General features: G+C 50.5%; 1 protein-coding gene across 2 annotated transcripts in view; it reads left to right on the forward strand.

Moving 5' to 3' along the window:
- Positions 1 to 19,197, forward strand: part of GSG1L (GSG1 like) — a 236,121-nt gene that overhangs the window by 137,731 nt on the left and 79,193 nt on the right. For both annotated transcript variants that reach the window (XM_047780236.1, XM_047780237.1), the window contains exon 3: positions 7,923 to 8,075. In XM_047780236.1, the coding sequence (XP_047636192.1) occupies positions 7,923 to 8,075 (153 nt within the window). The remainder of the gene's footprint in view (positions 1 to 7,922; positions 8,076 to 19,197) is intronic.

Genomic DNA, 19,197 nt, shown 5'->3' on the forward strand with positions numbered 1-19,197 from the left:
AATGAAGGAAGGAAGGATGAAAGGAAGGCAGGATGGAAGGAAGGCAGGAAGAAAAAGATGGATGGAAGGAAGGATGGATGGAAGGAAGGATGGAAGGAAGGCAGGCAGGAAGGATGGAAGGAATGAAGGAAGGATGGAAGGAAGGATGGAAGGAAGGGTGGAAGAGAGAAAACTGCAGATCAGCAATGCTCATATCTGAATGTGTTTCAGCATCACCTGGAGGGCCCATTAAGACCCAGCTGGGCTCCACTCTCAGAGTTTTGGATTCAGTATGACCCAAGAACTTGCACCACAAGTCCCCAAGTGCTGCTGCTGCTGCTGGTCAGGGGGCTATGCTGAGACCACTGGCTTAGGTCACTACTCTCATTGGTTCCCTTGAACCAAAGAAATGATGTGCCGAGGAGGCTCCCTGCAGGACACAGAATCCCCCAAATGGTTCAAATCAAGGCACTTAAAGAGCTCACAGAGCCGTGAGAAGGGTTAAGAGAACCTTAGCCCCCCCCGCCAAAGGCCGACGACAGAGGGGAGCTATTACCAGCCTTGAGTGGTAAGAAAAAAAAGGGCAGAAAAGTGTTCTGGAGCCTGTAAGAATAGTAGCCAAGACAACAGAGCTGTAGTCATGGGCAAGAGGGTGAAGCTCCTGCCAGAGCAGTGGACACAGTGGGGGCGGGGGCAGAAACACCTCTCTCCTCCTGTGCTCCGTGCTCAGATTTCCAGCTGGTGCCCCCCCGCCCTTTGCTGACTCAGAGGGCCATGGAGCCTGGGGATGCCAATCTATGGAGTCTGCCCCCTGGGGCACAGAGCAGGGTGGGGGGTAGAGAGAAGTGGTCTGGGAGGAGAGGGAGAGGATGGGCATGGTCCTGGGCACAGAAGGCAACTGACACACTGTTGTTGATGTCTGCCTAGGTGGTGCTGCTGAAGAGCTGAGCCCTCTCCTTGTTTTGAGCAATGAACACGTGGTAGGAAGGTGTTAAGGACACATGAGCACTAAACAGAGATGCTTTCGATTAGAGCTGATAAGAATTGTAAAACGAATGGAAATGTGACTATTGAGTAGCGTTTTCACTCTTTGATTCAGACAATTTAAGGTTATGGTTTTTCACCCTTGACGCAGGATGGGCTTCCCTGGTCCTAGCACTTGATGCTCCCCACATGACGGATCAATACACTGAGGGTTGGGGTTAGGAATTGTGACTTTATTCGGAAAGCCAGCAGACTGAGACGATGGAGGGAACCATCTTACCCATCAAAGCTTCTTTGATACTAAAAGGGGAGAGAGGGTGTGGTTGATTGTTGCTAACTTCTTGGTGTGGGAATCCTTTGTTCTTGCAGCTGCCCCAGTAGGTTGGGTCATGATGTTTCTGTAAACCTCCCACAAGACAAATGTTATTCTCTGTTCTGCAGGGGTTTTGTTTTGTCTTTTTTGCCTTCTTGGGCTGCTCCCACGGCATATGGAGTTTCCCAGGCTAGGGGTCGAATTGGAGCTGTAGCCGCCGGCCTACACCAGAGCCACAGCAATGCGGGATCCGAGCCGCGTCTGCAGCCTACACCACAGCTCATGGCAATGCCGGATCCTTAACCCACTGAGCAAGGCCAGGGATCGAACCTGCAACCTCGTGGTTCCTAGTCAGATTCATTAACCACTGTGCCATGACGGGAACTCCTGTTCTGCAGTTTTAAATCTCTATATGAATGGAAACGTGTTACACCTTTAAAGGCCAGAGCCTGGAGAATGGGCTACCCTATCTATTTCAGGCTGTAGGCAAAGACAATACGATACAAAGGTTAAAGTAAAAGCAGCAGATTCAACATATAATCATATGTGTTCTTCCCTATTACAGTGGCAAACACAGATTTGAAGGTACCCTCCCCTCCCCACCCCCACCCCCTGCCAGTGTTACCCATCCAGCGTTCTTATTCATCAGCTTACATTGGGCATAGGTTGAGGGCTGCTGCTGGGTTGGAGGGCAGGATGGTGTCAATCCCCCAGAAGGTGGGAGGTGGGTCCTGGTGACCAGGGCAATCCCGGGAGCAGAGAGGTGCTGGCAGGTGGGCAGGTGCATTGATGTGCTGTGGGCAGGGATGGGTACAGCACCCACAGTGTCATCTTACAGCCCCCTCCTCACCCCTCCCCTGGAGGATTTTTTTTTCCTTCTGAGGGCTGCGCCTGCGGCATATGGAAGTTCCCAGGCTAGGGTTGAATCGGAGCGACGGCTGCCAGCCTACACCACAGCCACAGCAACGCCAGATCGGAGCTGCATCTGCGGCCTTTGCTGCAACTTATGGCAATGCTGGATCCTTAACCCACTGAGTGAGGCCAGGGATTGAACCTGTGTCCTCATGGATCCTAGGCAGTTTCCTAACCCACTGAGCCACAAGGGGAACTCTTCCCCTGAAGTACTGATGTGCCTGTGGATTCCACGTCCACCCTTTTCTCTTTCGCTCTACATGCTTTTGGCAGGCATCCATCTCTAACATCATGGCAAACATTTAGTGTGTGTCCCCGTCTTGCCAGGGCCCCTGGATCCCTGTCTGAGCGCCAGCTGCCTCCTGACATCTCTGCTGGAGACTCTGCACATGCAGCAGTGGCCTTGTCACCTTCCTGCTGTAACATTGTCCTGTTCTTACTGAAGAGCAATGACCATCTGCTTATCTAGATGCCTGTGCTGGAAATGTGGCCCCGCTCTGGACTCCTTCTCTCCTTTGTCACTGCATTCATGGGTTGGCAATCCACTGAACTCATCCCTCTCTGGAGTTATGGGGCTTCCCACCTGTCCACACCTCCATCGTTGTCAGGGCCCAGGCTGCCACTGTTTCTCCGTGGAGTGTGGCCAAACCTCCAGCAGGTCTCCCAGCCAGGCCCCCTTCCAGAGCCAGCCTTTCTTTGCTAAGGCCTTTAGGATGGCACCTGCCTCTGCAGCATGGGCCAAGCCCATCTTCCTCAGCCTGGCTCTCAGCATCTTTAGTGCCTACCTGCTGTTCCCTGAGGCCTCCTTCCCCACCACACCTGGTGGCCAGCGGGGCTCAGAGTCTCTGAGAATCCCCTCCACCACCATAATCCCCCTTGATGGCCATCTTCTTGCAGGAATCCTGGGTTTTTTGCCAGGAGGTGGGGCACACCCACAGCCTTTGGAAGTTCCCAGGCCAGGGATGGAATGTGAGCCACAGCTGCAGCCCAGGCCACAGCTGCGTCAATACCAGGTCCTTAACCCACTGCACCACAGGGGAACTCTTGATTCAGGAATCCTTTGAGATGCTGGAAGGCACATAAATGACTGCTGTAGCCAAGGACCCCCTACTCCCCCAATATCCCTCGGGGGCCCCCCGTGACCAGCCCCAGTGCCAAGAATGATGTGACTTCCAAGTGGCCCCTCTATCCTGCCACCTTGCCACTTCCCTACCCATGATGGTTCCTGGAGTCAGAGAGGCCTGCGTTTGCACCCAGACTGACTGTACCACAGTCCAGCTGTGGAGACCTGTTGCTTAACCCCTCAGAACCCAAGTTCGCTCATCTGCAAAAGGGGTGCTGCCTTGCTGCCTTGCAGGTTGTTAGGAGGCTTGGGGATAGCGTGCACATCAATGCTGGCGTCTAAAGCCAGAGTCCCAGGAAGCCAATCTATGTGCAAATCATTTATAAAGGAAAGGCCCCAGGGGAGAGTAGGAGTGGAATTGGGAGAGCAAGACAGGGACAGGAGGGAGGCAAGTGACGAGAGGCTGTCAGGCCAGGGCCCAGGGAGGGCAGCTTTCCGTCTTGGCCCCCTGGGGGCTTTGCAGTGTGGGTCACCTCCCAGATTTTCTACACCAGAGCCTAAGGGCAGGACCACTGGTCAGCCACTGGCTGACAACGGTGTTAGCGCGAGTCTGCGTGCCCAACGTGCAATGAGGCCATACAGGCTGAAATGTCAGCATTTGGACTAGAGAAAGGTTTATGGCAGGGCCATGCAAGGAGAGGGGTGACTTGTGCCCCCCCAAATATCCCAAACTCCTCGAACCAAGATTGCAAAGTATTTTTATTTTTTTCTTATGTATTTATTGTATTGCCATGTCATTTATTTTTTGAATTGTTTTCATAATGATTTTTCTGTTTTCCATTATAGCTGGTTTACAGTGTTCCGTCAGTTTTCTACTGGACAGCAAGGTGACCCAGGCACACATACATGTATACAGCAAAGTATTTTTAAAAATTTTTATTTATTTATGTTTTTTACTCAATGAATTTATTACATTTGTAGTTGTACAATGATCATCACAATCCAGTTTTATAGGATTTCCATCCCACACCCCCAGCGCATCCCCCCACCCCCCAAACTGTCTCCTTTGGAGACCATAAGGTTTTCAAAGTCTGTGCGTCAGTATCTGTTCTGCAGAGAAGTTCATTTTGTCCTTTTTTCAGATTCCACATGTCAGTGAAAGCATTTGATGTTGGTGTCTCATTGTATGGCTGACTTGACTTAGCATGATAGTTTCTAGGTCCATCCATGTTGCTAAAAATGCCGGTGTTTCATTCCTTTTAATGGCTGAGTACTATTCCACTGTGTATATGGACCCCATCTTCTTGATCCACTCCTCTGTCGATGGACATTTAGGTTGCTTCCATGTCTTGGCTATTGAAAAGAGTGCTGCAATGAACATCAGAGTACATGTGTCTTTGCAAGTCATGGTTTTCTCTGGATAGATACCCAGGAGTGGGAAGCCAAGTATTTTTAAAGGCAAGGTGAGGGAGGGGCATGGTTGGTGGTTGCAAACTTCTTGGTGCGGGCATCCTTTGTTCCTGCAGCTGTCCACAAGGTCAGGTCACCATGTGCCTGTAAACCTCCAACTTCAGAGGGGAGCTGAAGCAGAGGCTCTGGGGGAGCGGCCAGCCTCTGGATGGCCCCACAGGGTCCTGCTTGGGTACAACAGCCCAGAGAGGAAAACAAGAAGTTCCCAGGCACTTTCTGAATGAAGATGGGTGAAATGAAGGCTAGTGTCTCAAAGACAATCCTCCAAACATAGAAAGACTAAAATGAGGGGCAAGGACATGGGTGGACCATGAACACTGTCCAGTCCGACTTGGCGTGTGATAAACGCCTAATATCCCTGGCCCTTACTGTGACAATGTGGCTACGCTTAGCATCACCACAGCCACGCAGCAACCATTCCGCTTCTTACGGTAGTTATTAATTTCCTTGGCTTGGGTGGGCTGAAACTTTCAGACAGATGCTCTGAGCCCCGTGGGTAGGTAGATAGAGAAATAAATCTGGCAGAAAGAAGCAGCCTAACCCCAGCCACGCCGCGGAGATTCTAGTGCCTGCTCTTCCACGGTGCACTTACTCCTGGAGCATCTCAACCCCACACGCCCATCCCAGCTCCCATCCCATCTGAAAGAGCCCAGCTGGGTCCTGCTGTGGGGTGGTGGGTGGGGTGGAGGCTTGGCTTGGGGCCCACTTGGACATGATGAGAACAGCTCCTGGGGGAACTGGGGCGGCTCGGGGGAGGTGGCTGAGTCAGTGAGCGGCACAGTGGCTCCGCCCACCAGCCGGGCAACAGCAGCTGGAGCCGGAGGGGAAGGCTGCTGGGAGGGAGATCAGGCCTCCCCCAGGGCAGCCACCCCCCTGGCACAGCCCAGCTTGGCCCTCCACCTCCTGCCTTCTTTTCCTCCCTGCTTCCTGGTGGGCCTTGGGCCAGCAAAGGGCCTCAGAGGCTGTGAGTGTACGGTGCCAGGGGATGTTTTAACAACATCTAGGCTGCCAAGAGCGCATTATTCTCTTACTGCAATCCAAGGGATTGCCCAGGAGATGCGATATTTTTGTAGGAAAAAAAAGAAAAAAAGTTCTTCAAAGCTCTGAAAGCCCTGTTGCGTTAGGAATGATATAGTGGGTGTCTGAGAATCTGGATCCTTCTTCAAGGAACAGACAGGGGCTCAGAAACTGCTCTGTGTTTGCCTCCTTCACTGGAGAGTGTACTTCGGGTGTCCCTAGGACGTTAACACGGAAGGAACACTTTGTGCAAAGGCAGAGGAGTAGAAAAGAATGGGTTCGACAGCTTCAGAGAAGAGAAAAGCTGAGGATCAGGACTCTTGGTTGTCGGAGAGAAAAGTCCTCCTGGCTTAGGCCAAGACAAGGAGTTCTTGGTTCATGATGGAAAGAACAAATGACTGACAGCTTTAGGAATGGCTGGATCTAGGGGCTCAAACAATGTCCTAGCATGTGATCTTCCTTCGCCTCTCTGCGCTGCTTTCCCTTGGCCTTGCCTCTGCCCTCAGGAAGGCCTTTGCTACTTGAGGCCCTCGCTTCCATCCTTACACCTCCCCAGCCTCAAACGCAGTAGAAACTATTGGGAATTTCTTTCCCAATAGTTGCAACAAAATCCTGTGCCTGACTCTCGTTGAACTGACTTGGGTCATGTATCCATCTCTGGCTGGCCAGGCCTGGTCCATAGTCCCTTCTTCAAGCGTGGGCCTTGCTCCAAGCCCTGGGGTTAGTGGGGCTCGGAAGGTGAGTCACGTGATGTGTTCCATCTCCTACTTTCTGTGCTTTTTTTCTCGGAAATCATATGTGCTTCCACGATTTCATTTCTCCCTCTAGCCTTGACCTCCACTCAGGGACCCCTGGGCTCCATTTCCAGTCCCCACCAAAGTTCCTCTCTTCAGACAACAGTATTAACACCCACAAATTGAGCTTTCACCATGTGCGAAGCCCAAGCTGGTTATGTTACTGTGTAATTGACTCCTCGTAGCACCCCAATACTATGAGATAGGTGTTCTTATTGCCCCCATTCTATAGGCGAGGAAACTGAGGCACAGGAAGGTTTGTTCCTGAACCAATGACTAGAGTCAGACAGGCACAGAGCTCTGACTGGCCAGATAATGAGTCATGTGCCCAAACGTGGAGCCAGGATGTGGATGGGCTGCCACTGAACTGCACAGACGGAGAGAGAAGAGGGGTTCTCTAAATAAAAAGCATGTAGGAAAAAGGGCGAATAATGTAGGATGGGAGAAATAGATGCCCCCTAAACTAGGTGGTGGCAAATGATGGTAACCCACTTTGGACCGGTGTGGGGGAAGAGGGAGCTGTGCTGTCTTAAGGAATAAAAGGAAAGTTTGGGTAGCCAGACGGGCTGGAAGGATGGGGTGCAGCTGGCCTTCAGGAACAGCTGGAACCAGGCACTCACACTGTCAGAGTCCCTGGGCTCTGCTTTTGGCCTTTCTTCACTTCAGTGGGTTCCACGCTCAGATTTCTAGAGAAGGGCTTGGATTGGCCAGTTCTAGGCCACATGATCACAATGGGCCAATAGGTTGTGCCCAAGAGGGTGGGCCCACAGCAGAACACGGCAGCTCCTGGGAGACCCACAAGGCTGAAGCTGAGGAAATAGCAGTGGTGGTTTCTAGAAAAAAGCGGAGTCGGGTACAGGGTAGGTAAAATTGCAGGTGTCCCTTACAGCAAACATGATGTATGTAAGAGCTGGGATGCTTATAGCTGCAGGTAATAGAGAACATCACACTGGCCAGCTTAGCCACCAGGAAGCTCTTAGGGCTGGTGGCTGGGGGGGGGGGGCAATGAGGTCACCTTTCCATCACTCTGTTCAGCAACTAGTGTCAGCCTCATCCTAAGGCAGGTGCCCTCCAGGCCATGAGATGGCTCCCAGTGGCAGTCATCTAACAGATGGGAAAAGATGGCATATCGTTCACGTGCCTGGCGGGACCAGTAACCATCATTCCAAGAGCGCCACGCTCTGACGGACTTAGGCAAGGGTTCCTGAGCCAGTCCGCGTGAGGAGGATGGTTGGCCATGATTGCCTTACCTCATCGGGACCCACCCTAGAACCCAGGTCTTCTCTAAAACGACTTGATCCCCCAACCCGAGGGCATGGGGTCGAAGGAACGCAGGGAGAGTCCACCCTGTGTGTCCTCATCTCACGCCCTCCCTGCCTCCTCCGTGCAGGGGTCCTGTGGCTGTCGGTGGTCTCCGAGGTGCTCTACATCCTCCTGCTGGTGGTCGGTTTCAGCCTCATGTGTCTCGAGCTCTTCCACTCCAGCAATGTCATCGACGGGCTCAAGCTCAACGCCTTCGCGGCCGTCTTCACGGTGCTCTCAGGTAAAAGGGCCTTGGGCAACGCGGCAGGAACGCACTAGCGCCCACCCTGAGCTCAGAGGCAAGGGAAATGCAGGCGGCGGCACCCCTCTCGGGCTAAGTCCTGATTGGTCCACCGGAGTGACCGTGGGCCAATCACCGCTCTTCTCTGAGCCTCAGTGTTGCAATTTGCAAAGTGCGGTTTGTTGGCTTCCTTATTCTTTCATTCAGCCTTGTTTATTGTCTCGTGGGCCGGATAATGTGCTATTAAGTGCTAGGGTTATGGTAATGAATGGAAACAGGCAGTTCCAGTGCTTCATGGAGTTTAACACGTTGGGAGAGAGGTGTATTAGCTAGAGATGTATTCAAGATGATGAACGCCATTGGATGCGTGATGGATTGGATTTGTGGCACACGGGAGAGGGAGGTGATGCTGAGAAGGGGCGGACAGTGGTGTCGTCCACCGGGATGTAAACGGGGAGTGGCGGGCACATCACTCCTCAGCTTTAGCTTATTTGCCCTTGAGGCATCCATGGGGAGATGGCCAGCAGGAAGCTGCATGAAAAAACATTTAAAAAAGCTCAAGGGTGAGTGTGGCGTGAGCAAAGACGGTGGGCAAAGGCCAAGGATTATGAGGGGTTTGGGAAGAATGAGATGGTGGTGGCAGCATCTGACTTTCGGAGGTGGAGACAAGACTCCAAGAAAAGGTCACTGGATTTGGTGGCCAGGCGCCCAGAATAGTTTCAGCAGATCCTGGTGGGGGGGGGGTGGTTTAGGTGGAGGGCTTGCCAGCAGGAAGTAAAAGGAGCCTGCAAACCATAACTTCAGGAGGCCTGACAGCTAGAGCAGTGGCTTGGCTGTGGACGACATCTGTTCCTAAAAAGCCAAATGTAAATTGAATTTCTATAAATCTAATCCTATTCTTCATGCACCGGAAGAACCCTCTATTTAATGACACCGAAACGATGAGCCTTTTGGTGAGGGAAATAATCACCCCCTAATTGAGATATGTATATATAACAGAAGGAGCTCTCAAAGAAGAGAATTCAGGAAATTAGAAATTAGAGCATGCTCCATAGATCAGAACATGTGCGTTGTCGTTCCCAGGATGTGGGAAGTCTGACCAGAAGAGTCAAGAGAAGCAAAGAAAAATAGTGTGATCCTTGCAGCACAATGTTGATTCTGGCCCCCGTTTACCCTGTTTTCAGCTATTCCAGATCAAGAGACGATTTATTTGTTTTGTTGTTGTTGTTGATGGTGTTACATGTGTTTATTATGCTTGAAATCAGTTTTCACTCGTGGTTCTTTTTTCATATTTTATTTAAAACTTTAAACATTTTTTTCTTTTTAGAGTTGCACCTGCAGCCTATGGAAGTTCCCAGGCCGAGGTTTGAATTGGAACCGCGAGCTGAAGCCTAAGCCACAGACACAGCAACACCAGATCCCAGCAGCACCTACGACCTGTGCCATACCTTGGGGCAACACCAGATCCTTAACCCACTGGGGGGGGTTAAGGAGGCCAGGGATTGAACCTGCATGCTCACGGACCTTGTGTCGGGTTCTTAACAAGCTGAGCCATAAGGAGAACTCCTTTTTTTTCCCCCATATTTTATTCATTTACTCAACCAACGCTCACTGAAGGCCTGCTGGGCTCCAGGCACTATACTAGATTTGGGGGAGCTGAAGACAAAAATAATGACTCAGTCCTTGGCTTCTTGAAATTTGTGATCTTGTAGAGACACAGACTCATCAAATGATTGTAACACTGGTGGGTTGAGCTCCATGAACCGGGCGTGGTAAGTCCTGGAGGGGAGCACCTACGTTTGCCCCGAAGGTGGGGATCAGTGGGGCCGAGTATGGGAAAGTCACTCTTTGACCTGAGACTTGGGAAAAAACTTGAAGGGAGTTCCCATCGTGGCTCAGTGGTTACGAATCCGACTAGGAACCATGAGATTGCAGGTTTGATCCCTGGCCTTGTTCAGTGGGTTAAGGATCTGGTGTTGCCGTGAGCTGTGGTGTAGGTCACAGACCCGGCTCGGATCCTGCGTTGCTGTGGCTGTGGTGTAGGCCAGTGACTATAGCTCCGATTGGACCCCTAGCCTGGGAACTTCCATGTGCTGTGGGTGTGGCCCTAGAAAAGACAAAAAAAAAAAAGCAAAAAAACAAACAAAAAAAATTTGAAGGGTTAGCTTGATGGACAGCTCTGGGAAGACATTCCAGGTGGAGGGAACAGCATAGGCAAAAGCCGACTAATGTGGCATATATTCTGGAAACTTCCACGTAGTTCAAAATAGCAGGAATATAGAAAGTCACGAATATGGGAGTGTTGAGAGATGAGGCTGGAGAGCCAGTTGAAGGTCTTGGCACTTTGAGTGGCCTGTGTAAATTTTATCATGCAGGCAAGAGGGAGCCCTCGAAGAATTCAGAGCCAAGGGTGATATTTGCCTTTGGGGATGAGGGTTTTAGGGTACAGCATGGAGTGGAGCAAGAGGAGGCTGGCCAGGAGGTGAGGCCCCAACCCCTTGCAGCAGCTCTGGGAATGGGAGATGCACAGTGCCCTCCAGCCAGGAGACGAGGTCAGCGGGGCTTGCCTATCAATTAAGAGAAGTGGACAGAGCCAGGTGCATATGGAAAAACGGAGACTCCAAGTCAAGGGTTCCTAGTGTCGAGTCTGCGGAATTCAGGGAATCCATGAACCTGGATGAGAAGGAGTTTGCAGTTTTATTTCTCTAACTTGTAACTGACATTTAATTTGTCCTTCAAATAGGAGCAGAGGCAGCCAATCACAGTAGTGGGTGGCACCTGTGACATAGTCGCCAATAGGAATCCACGTTTTTCGTGTCACGCTGCAGTTGTGGCCAGTTGTCTTGAATGCGCTCGTTGGAAAGTGCAATACTTCCTAGAGCTTCTTCTGAATCAATCTTTCTTTCTTCCTTCCTTTCTCCCTCTTTCTTTTTTCTTTTCTTTTCCTTTCTTTCATCTTTCTTTTTCTCTCTTTCTTAAGGATGGCTGATTTACAATGTTGTGCCCATTTCTGCTGTACAGCCAAGTGACCCAGTCACATACATACATGCGTTCTTTCTCTCATATTACATCTGTTAACAAGGAAGCCTGTGTATACAGCTCATTCGTTTGAATAGGTTGCTCACTGCATTTCAGGACGACTGGGTTCCTCTGTGATGCTGTTATTTTATTTTACGTGGTTGAAAATGTTATCCTGGGGAGGGGCCCCTAGGTCCAGAGGGCCAGAGCCCTGACCTAGGCTGGCAGGATGTGATGAGCAGGTACCACGGAGATGGGAAAGATGGGAAAAGAGCAGGTGGGGGAGATGATGGTCCGTCTTGAACAGGTTGGGTGTGATGTGCTGTGGGGCCTCCAGGCTCCTTTTCCTCTCCCGTGGCGTCATCTCTCCTTTTTCTTTCTCTCTACCAAGCATCAAAGAATCCCCTCCATTATTCTAAGCATCCAGCCCGCCGCTCCACCTGCTAACTCGAGTCAAAACAAAAGCTGGTGGTCAGCCCCAGGCAGCCGGCTCCAGTTCTTCAACAATTCTCATTGCGGAGCGGATTGGAGGCTCGTCCCCTTACCTCAAAGGGCTTAGCCACGTTCTCCCCCCTCGAAAAAAACCCCAGTTTCCTTCCAGCGGGGAGTCCCACTGCTAAAGAAAATGAGATCATCTCCGAAACTTCAGGCAGATAAACAAGGCAGGGCTCAAAGAGGTTAATGGACTTGCCCAAGATTGCACAGCTGGTCACTTGTGGAGCCGGGATTGAACCTGGGTCCTGCTGGCTTCAGATGCCCTGCAGGAGTGACCTGGCAGGCGGGGAGGGGGGAAGACTTTTAAGTCCTCAGGAAACAGGAACTGAGAAGTAAGTAGCAGCCAGATAATGTAATAAGACCAAAGCAGCAAGTGATGGAGAGAAAGGGATTCTGGGAAAACCTCTACTGGGAGAAACATGAGACCAGGAGAGAGGCAAGCTTCAGACCTGCCTGGCCCGGAGGAACCAGGAAGCTCCTTGAGAATGGGGGGGGTGGGCAGCAGTGAGAGGCCTGGAGGAGGTTGGTGGGCTTCTGGTTTGCTCCTGGAGGAGGGGAAAGAGCAGGGTCTGCAGAGCCTGTCAACTGAGTTTGTGTGGGGAGAGGGTTTGATGTTGATGCAGCCAGACCAGTTCCCACCCAGGGGTCCCTCAGCTCAAGGTCAATGTCTCCTGGGTAGAGGAGAAAGCAGAGTTGGAGCAGCCCCTACTCAAACCAGTTATTATAATTAATTATTATAGGAGTTCCCATCGCGGTGCAGCAGAAATGAATCCAACCAGGAACCATGAGGTTGCAGGTTTGATCCTTGGCCTCGCTCAGTGGGTTAAGGATCTGGCATTGCCGTGAGCTGTGGTGCAGGCTGGCAGCTACAGCTCCGATGAGACCCCTAGCCTGGGAGCCTCCATATGCCGAGGGGTCCTTTTGTCCTAAAAGGACAAAAGACAAAAAAAAAAAAACATTAATTATTGTAATGACCCAATGGATAAGGACTCATCATCATAGCCAACACCGACTGAGATGCTGTTATCTCGTACCAGCACTGGTCTGAGTTTGCTGCGTGTGTTAATGTCTTTATATTCCTTGGTGTCCTTGTGGGAGGGACTGACATTATTCCCATTCCACAGGTGGGAAAACTGACTTGCTTGGGAAGTTCCTGTTGTGGCTCAGCAGTAACGAGCCTGACTAGTATCCATGAGAATGCGGGTTCCATCTGGCCTCGCTCAGTGGGTTAAGGATCCAGGGTTGCTGTGAGCTGTGGTGTGGGCCACAGACAAGGCTTGGATCCTGCATTGCTGTGGCTGTGGTGTAGGCTGGCAGCTACAGCTCTGATGGGACCCCTAGCCTGGGAACTTCCACATGCCGCAGCGGCAGCCCTAAAAAGCAAAAAAAAAAAAAAAAAAAAAGCAACAAAACAAAAAACTGCCTTGCCTGCTGTCACATCACTGGTAAGTTATTGAGCCCAGAGCCTACACAGGGCTTGGAGCAGAGATTGTCCCCCAAGACTTCAGGTTGTTGTCATCATCATTATCATTATTTTCTTCCTAGCTGTCCCTGAATAAACTGAAGGGCAGTTCTTGGCCCCAGGGACCAGCCCTGTCACGGGAGGCTGGGGTGGAGGGATTTGGACTCTGAAGGGAAAGGAGAAGCGGTGTCAAGAGCCGGCCAGCGGGGCTGGGTCCCCAGTCCTGGCAGGGGTGTGGTTGCAAAGAGCAGGTTGGTTCCCTGGGAGCTGGAACCAATAGGCTGAGACTATTGGCCCACTGGTCCAGAGCCCCGAACCCACAGTGCTTCTGGGGACCCCTTTAATTTTGGCTGCTTTGAAAATTGGAAGAAAACAAAATAGCATCGTAATGAAGAGATAAGAATGGATCTAGACTGGATTATATATTTTTATACCACTGCCGTTATAAAATGTCATTTTTTTTTTTTTTTTAGGGCTACACCTGTGGCATATGGACGTTCCTGGGCTAGGGAGTGAACTGGAGCTACAGCTGCCAGCCTACCCCACAGCCACAGCAATGGGGGATCCGAGTTGCACCTGCGACCTGCACCGCAGCTCAGGGCAACGCCAGATCCTTAACCCACTGAGCAAGGCCAGGGATCAAACCTCCATCCTCCTGGGTTTGTAACTGCTGGACCACCACGGGACTGCCATAAAATGTACTTTTTAATATTTCTTTTATGGAGGGATGGGCCCAGGAAGGCATGGGGCCCATGAAAGTCATCACGTGGCGTTTCTCCATCTCTCAGGACTAAGGGGGCTCCAGCTGCCAGTGGCGCCCCTCGCCCTCCCCCTCCCCCAGTCCTATGATGACCCGCAGAGAGGTTCTGGGCAAGACAGAGCTTCTCAGGTCTCTTCCCCCCACTGCCCCGAGGGGATGTGGGAGCCCAGGCTGGAAGATGTCTTTCCTTCCCCAGTTTCTCTCCCCAGATGCGGCTCATTGACTTAGGAAGAAAAGAAGGTCATTTGGAGAACCCCTGCATGACCCGCTAACCACCGTGGGCTTTTAGTAAAAACTTCAGGGACAGGAAGAGAGATGTGTCTCTTTCCAGGGAATTATCAGACCTTGTGGAGAAGTTGGCAAGAGTCTATTTTGTTAAGTTAACGAGAAAAGGGAATGTTGCCATAAAATAAAACATGACCACGGTTGAGGTAGCTCTTTGAAGCTGGGAAACTAGAACCTTATCTCTTAGGCAATCTTGGCATATTTGGTTTCATTATAAAACCTGTATTTCACTACCCAGTCCATCACTATTAATCTTGTATGTATTTATTTTTATTTTATTTTTTTGGTCTTTTTTTTTTTGCCTTTTCTAGGGCCGCTCCCGCGGCATACGGAGGTTCCTAGGCTAGGGGTCGAATTGGAGCTGTAGCTGCTGGCCTATGCCACAGTCACAGCAATGCTGGATCTGAGCCATGTCTGCGACCTACACCACAGCTCATGCTACGCTGGATCCTTAACCCACTGAACAAGGCCAGGAATCGAACCCACAACCTCATGGTTTCTAGTCAGATTCATTAACCACTGAGCCACGAAGGGAATTCTTAATCTTGTATTTAATTTCTTAACCTTCAACCATGTTTTATACATGATTTTATTGCATTATATATGTAATGCGTGATTTGAAAAAACATTTTTGAGGGGCTGAGCTTGTGGCATGAGGAATTTCCCAGGCCAAGGATCAAACCTGCATTACAGCAGTGACCCAAACCACAGCAGTAACGATGCTGGATCCTTAACCTGCTGAGCCACGGTGAACTCCGATTTGAAAATTTCTAATTTTTTAAAAAAAATATGCAGAATACCTTCAACTTGAAAGACAATTGAATGGAGTATGATGGGAATGAAAATCTTTCGATGCTTTTGTGACCAAAAAATACAGGGCTAGTGGATACTTTGAATAGGGATTAAAGTTAGAATCTTGGGAGTTCCTGTTGTGGCTCAGCGGCTTAAGAACCTGACAGAGGAGTTCCCGTTGTGGCGCAGTGGTTAACGAATTCGACTAGGAACCGTGAGGTTGCGGGTTCGGTCCCTGCCCTTGCCCAGTGGGTTAACGATCCGGCGTTGCCATGAGCTGTGGTGTAGGTTGCAGACACAGCTTGGATCCTGCGTTGCTGTGGCTCTGGCGTAGGCCAGTGGCTACAGCTCCGATTAGACCCCTAGCCTGGGAACCTCCATATGCTGCAGGAGCGGCCCAAGAAATAGCAAAAAAAAAAAAAAAAAGAACATGACATAGTGTCCATGAGGATGCAGGTTCAATCTCTGGCCATGGTCAGGGGTGAAGGATCTGGTGTTTCCAAGAGCTGTGGTGTAGGTTGCAGATGTGGTTCAGATCCCACATCGCTGTGACTGAGGCATAGACTGGCAGCTGCAGCTCTGATTTGACCTTTAGCCTGGGAACTTCCATATGCCGCAGGTGCAATCGTAAAGAGAAAAAGAAAAAAAGAGAGAGAGAGAGAGAGAAGCTTGTACATTTTTCTTTGAAGGAATTCTAACCTTGTGAATTGAGAATGACTCCCGAGGATTTAGACTGAGAAGCATTAAAGTCTTAACCATGACAAACACTTTAAACAGTTTCAGGAGCTACTTTCAGAATGAAGTCTGAGTGGAGGGCAGGCCTGGGAGGTGGGCAGCACCCAGGGGTTTTGGATAGAAGTTGGGGGACCAGGAGACCTGGTGCCCGAGGATCAGAGCATGCAGAGCCAATGGTGCTGCAGACACCAATGGGCCACCCTAAATCCACCCCAGGAAGCAAGTTGTGAGGCGTGCAGAATGCTCCCTACTCCTCTTGAACCACCTCCGGCCCCAGGAGCCATGAAGCCTGTGAGTGTCAGGAAGGCAATTTGGCAGGGCCATTGGCCTTATGATCTGGACCGAGGCTGCTGTCTGTGAGCAGAGGTGAGCTAGTTAACCCATCGGCTTTGCCTTGCATTGGCTGCCAGGGAGCTTAGACCCAAGTGTTGGGGAGTCCCCATCGTGGCCAGGGATTGAACCCGCATCCTCAGCGATGGTAGCTAGATTCTTAACATGCTGAGCCACAACAGGGATGCCTTAAATTTATGTTTAAAAAGAAAATACAGGGAGTTCCCATCGTGGTGCAGTGGAAACGAATCTGACTAGGAACCATGAGGTTGTGGGTTTGATCCCTGGCCTCGCTCAGTGGGTTAAGGATCTGGCGCTGCCGTGAGCTGTGGTGAAGGTCGCAGACTCGACTTGGATCTGGCGTTGGCTGTGGCTGTGGCGTGGGCTGGCAGCTGTAACTCCAATTTAACCCCTAGCCTGGGAACCTCCATATGCTGCAGGTGCGGCCCTAAAAAAGGACAAAAGACAGAAAAAAAAAGTGTTGGGTTCAGTCCTAGCAGCTTTCCCCCAAGTAAGGTTGCCTGTGGCCTTGAATTCCTCCTCGCCAGTCCATCCTTCACCTTAAGTAAGGTCCTTGGCACTTACTCTTGATGTGATGAGTTGTAGCTTCTTACTGCAAATCGCCACCTTGTATTTTAGGGTGAGTTTCTTAAGACCCTAATTCCACTAGCAACTCTGCCATGTTGGGCCTGTGCTAGAAGAATCTGTTGCTCGCAGCTCCCTCTGTTCAGTTCCCCTAGCCTGGCAAGACTGGGTCACTTGCTCATAGCTTAGAGAGCAAGTACTTTTCTATATTTTTGTGTCTAAAAATGTGGAGGGTGTAAGTCAGAGAAATTCATATTTCTGAATGATTAAAAGTTCCTTTGGAGTTCCTGCTGTGGTGTAATGGGATTTGTGGCCTCTTGGGAGTGCTGGGAAGCAGGTTCAATCCCCAGCCCCACACAGTGGGTTAAGGATCTGGCATTGCTGTGGCTTAGGTCATAAATGTGGCTCAGATCTTATCTCCGGCCTGGGAATTCCATGTGCTGCGGGGCGGCCAAAAAAGGAAAAAAAAAAAGTCTTTTGCTTGCAAGTGACAAGAATCCATTCAGATTAGCCGAAGAAAGAAAGGGGAGATGGTGGTTGAACTCTATTGAATCATGTAATTGAAAAGTACAGGGTAGTTAGGCTTCAGGCATGGCTGCATCCAGACGATCATGTCATGAGGGATCTAGCTGTGTCTCCAAACTTCTTTTACTGTCATTCTCCATCAGGCTCATCCATGTGGAAAGAGGATGGTCACCAGCAGCTCCAGGCTTATATAAGATTCCAGAGATAGAGAAAACTTTTCTCGTTCCTTCCGTTCTTCTCATCCCCTCCCTCCCTTCCTTCCTTCTTTTCTTTTCTCTTCTTTCCTTCCTTCCTTCTTTCTTTCTTTCTTCTGCTTTTTAGGGCCACTTTATGGAAGTTCCCAGGCCAGTGATCAAATTGGAGCCACAGCTGCCGGCCACAGCCACAACAATACTGGATCCTTAACCCACTAGCAAGGGCAGGGATTGAACCTGCATCTTCTCAGATACTAGGTCAGGTTTGTTCCCACTGAGCCACAACAAGAACTCCTTTTTCTTTTTTCCCTTCCCTTCCTTTCCCTTCCCTTCCCTCCCTCTTTCCTTCTTTCTTTCTTTCTTTCCTTCTTTCTTTCTTTCTCTTTCTCTTTCTTTTCTTTCTTTCTTTCTTTCTTTCTTTCTTTCTTTCTTTCTTTCTTTCTTTCTTCTCTCTCTCTCTCTCTCTCTCTCTCTCTCTCTCTCTTTCTTTCTCTCTTTCTTTCTCTCTTTCTTTCTCTCTTTCTCTCTTTCTCTCTTTCTTTTTCTTTCGAGGGATCCTTTCCCATAGTTCCTCCAAAACTCCAAGGAGGCCAGGATCAGACCAGTTAGGTTCATAGACTCATTCCTCAGCTAGTCACCAGGCTAGAGGATGAAGTGCTTCGATTAGCCAGGCCTGGGTCTCTAGGCACACCTATGATGTGTGCTTAGCCCTGGACCAAGCAGGATTGTTACGCAGTGGTGGATAAGTGGTGGCCCACAGGAACTGGTTGACTGGAGTCCCAGTGGTTGGGAATTGGTTGACTCGTCAAGTTGGGAGATTATCAGGAGGTCAGCGGTGGAGCTGAAGGACACAGATTCCCAGGACTGGTAAAGGTCTTCATGTGGGTTCCTCCAAGTCAGCCCCGAAGGTGAAGATATGGGTGCAAGTAGTGTATTAAGAGGTGATTCTAGGAGTTCCCGTCGTGGCGCAGTCGTCAACGAATCCGACTAGGAACCATGAGGTTGCAGGTTCAGTCCCTGGCCTTGCTCAGTGGGTTAAGGATCCGGCGTTGCCATGAGCTCTGGTGTAGGTCGCAGCTTAGATCTGGCATTGCTGTGGCTCTGGCGTAGGCTGGTAGCTACAGCTCTGATTAGCTCCCTAGCCTGGGAACCTCCATATGCCGCAGAAAGCAGCCCTAGAAAAGGCAAAAAAGACCAAAAAAAAAAAAAAAAGGTGATTCTAGGAAGTTGGGCGGGACAGTGGAGATGTACAACAAGAAAGGAGGGCCAGGAAAGGGAGTGTTGGTGAGCTGGTGACCTCTGTTGGCCACTGGGGATCCCTGCTGCTGGGGACCCTCCGAGAGACTATACAGGACACCCAAGGGGTGAGAAAGTGGTGGAATGTATTCACTGACCTCCATCCATCACTGGTTCGGGATCATTCCTCAGTCAGTAACCCCAGAATTTCTAGAGGTCTCCACCTAAGAAGGCAAGTGTTTGAGGAAGGAAGCCACCAACACACATGGGAGCTGCCACCCAAAGCTGCATGTGACCTCTGGTGTCAGCTAGGTGGCATAGGCGAGGACAAACCAAGGTGAAAGGTGGTGCTCCAACACGAGCGTGTGCCCTGCAGTACAATTCCCAGGCTAATTGTCATCAGATGCCGTGGTCCCGAGCAAAACTGCCTCACCGCAGATGCCAAGGGTACGTTCAGGAGGTCCCCAGGCCACCCTGGCCTCTGACCAGCTGGCTCCAAGTTCAGCCTTCCCAGGACCTCCTTCGGTTTGACAATTCCTTAGGACCCTCAAAGGATTCTACAAAGTGCTATGCTTAGGATTAGCATATCATTATCAAGGATCAAATCAAGAGCAGCCAAAGGAAGAGACACCCAAGAGGAGCTTCTCAAACTCAGTTCTCGAAAGTTAATCTGGCCTGTGTGAGTCTCACGCCCTGAACCCAGGT

Source organism: Phacochoerus africanus, chromosome 5 (assembly GCF_016906955.1).
Source record: "Phacochoerus africanus isolate WHEZ1 chromosome 5, ROS_Pafr_v1, whole genome shotgun sequence".
NCBI lineage: Eukaryota > Metazoa > Chordata > Mammalia > Artiodactyla > Suidae > Phacochoerus > Phacochoerus africanus.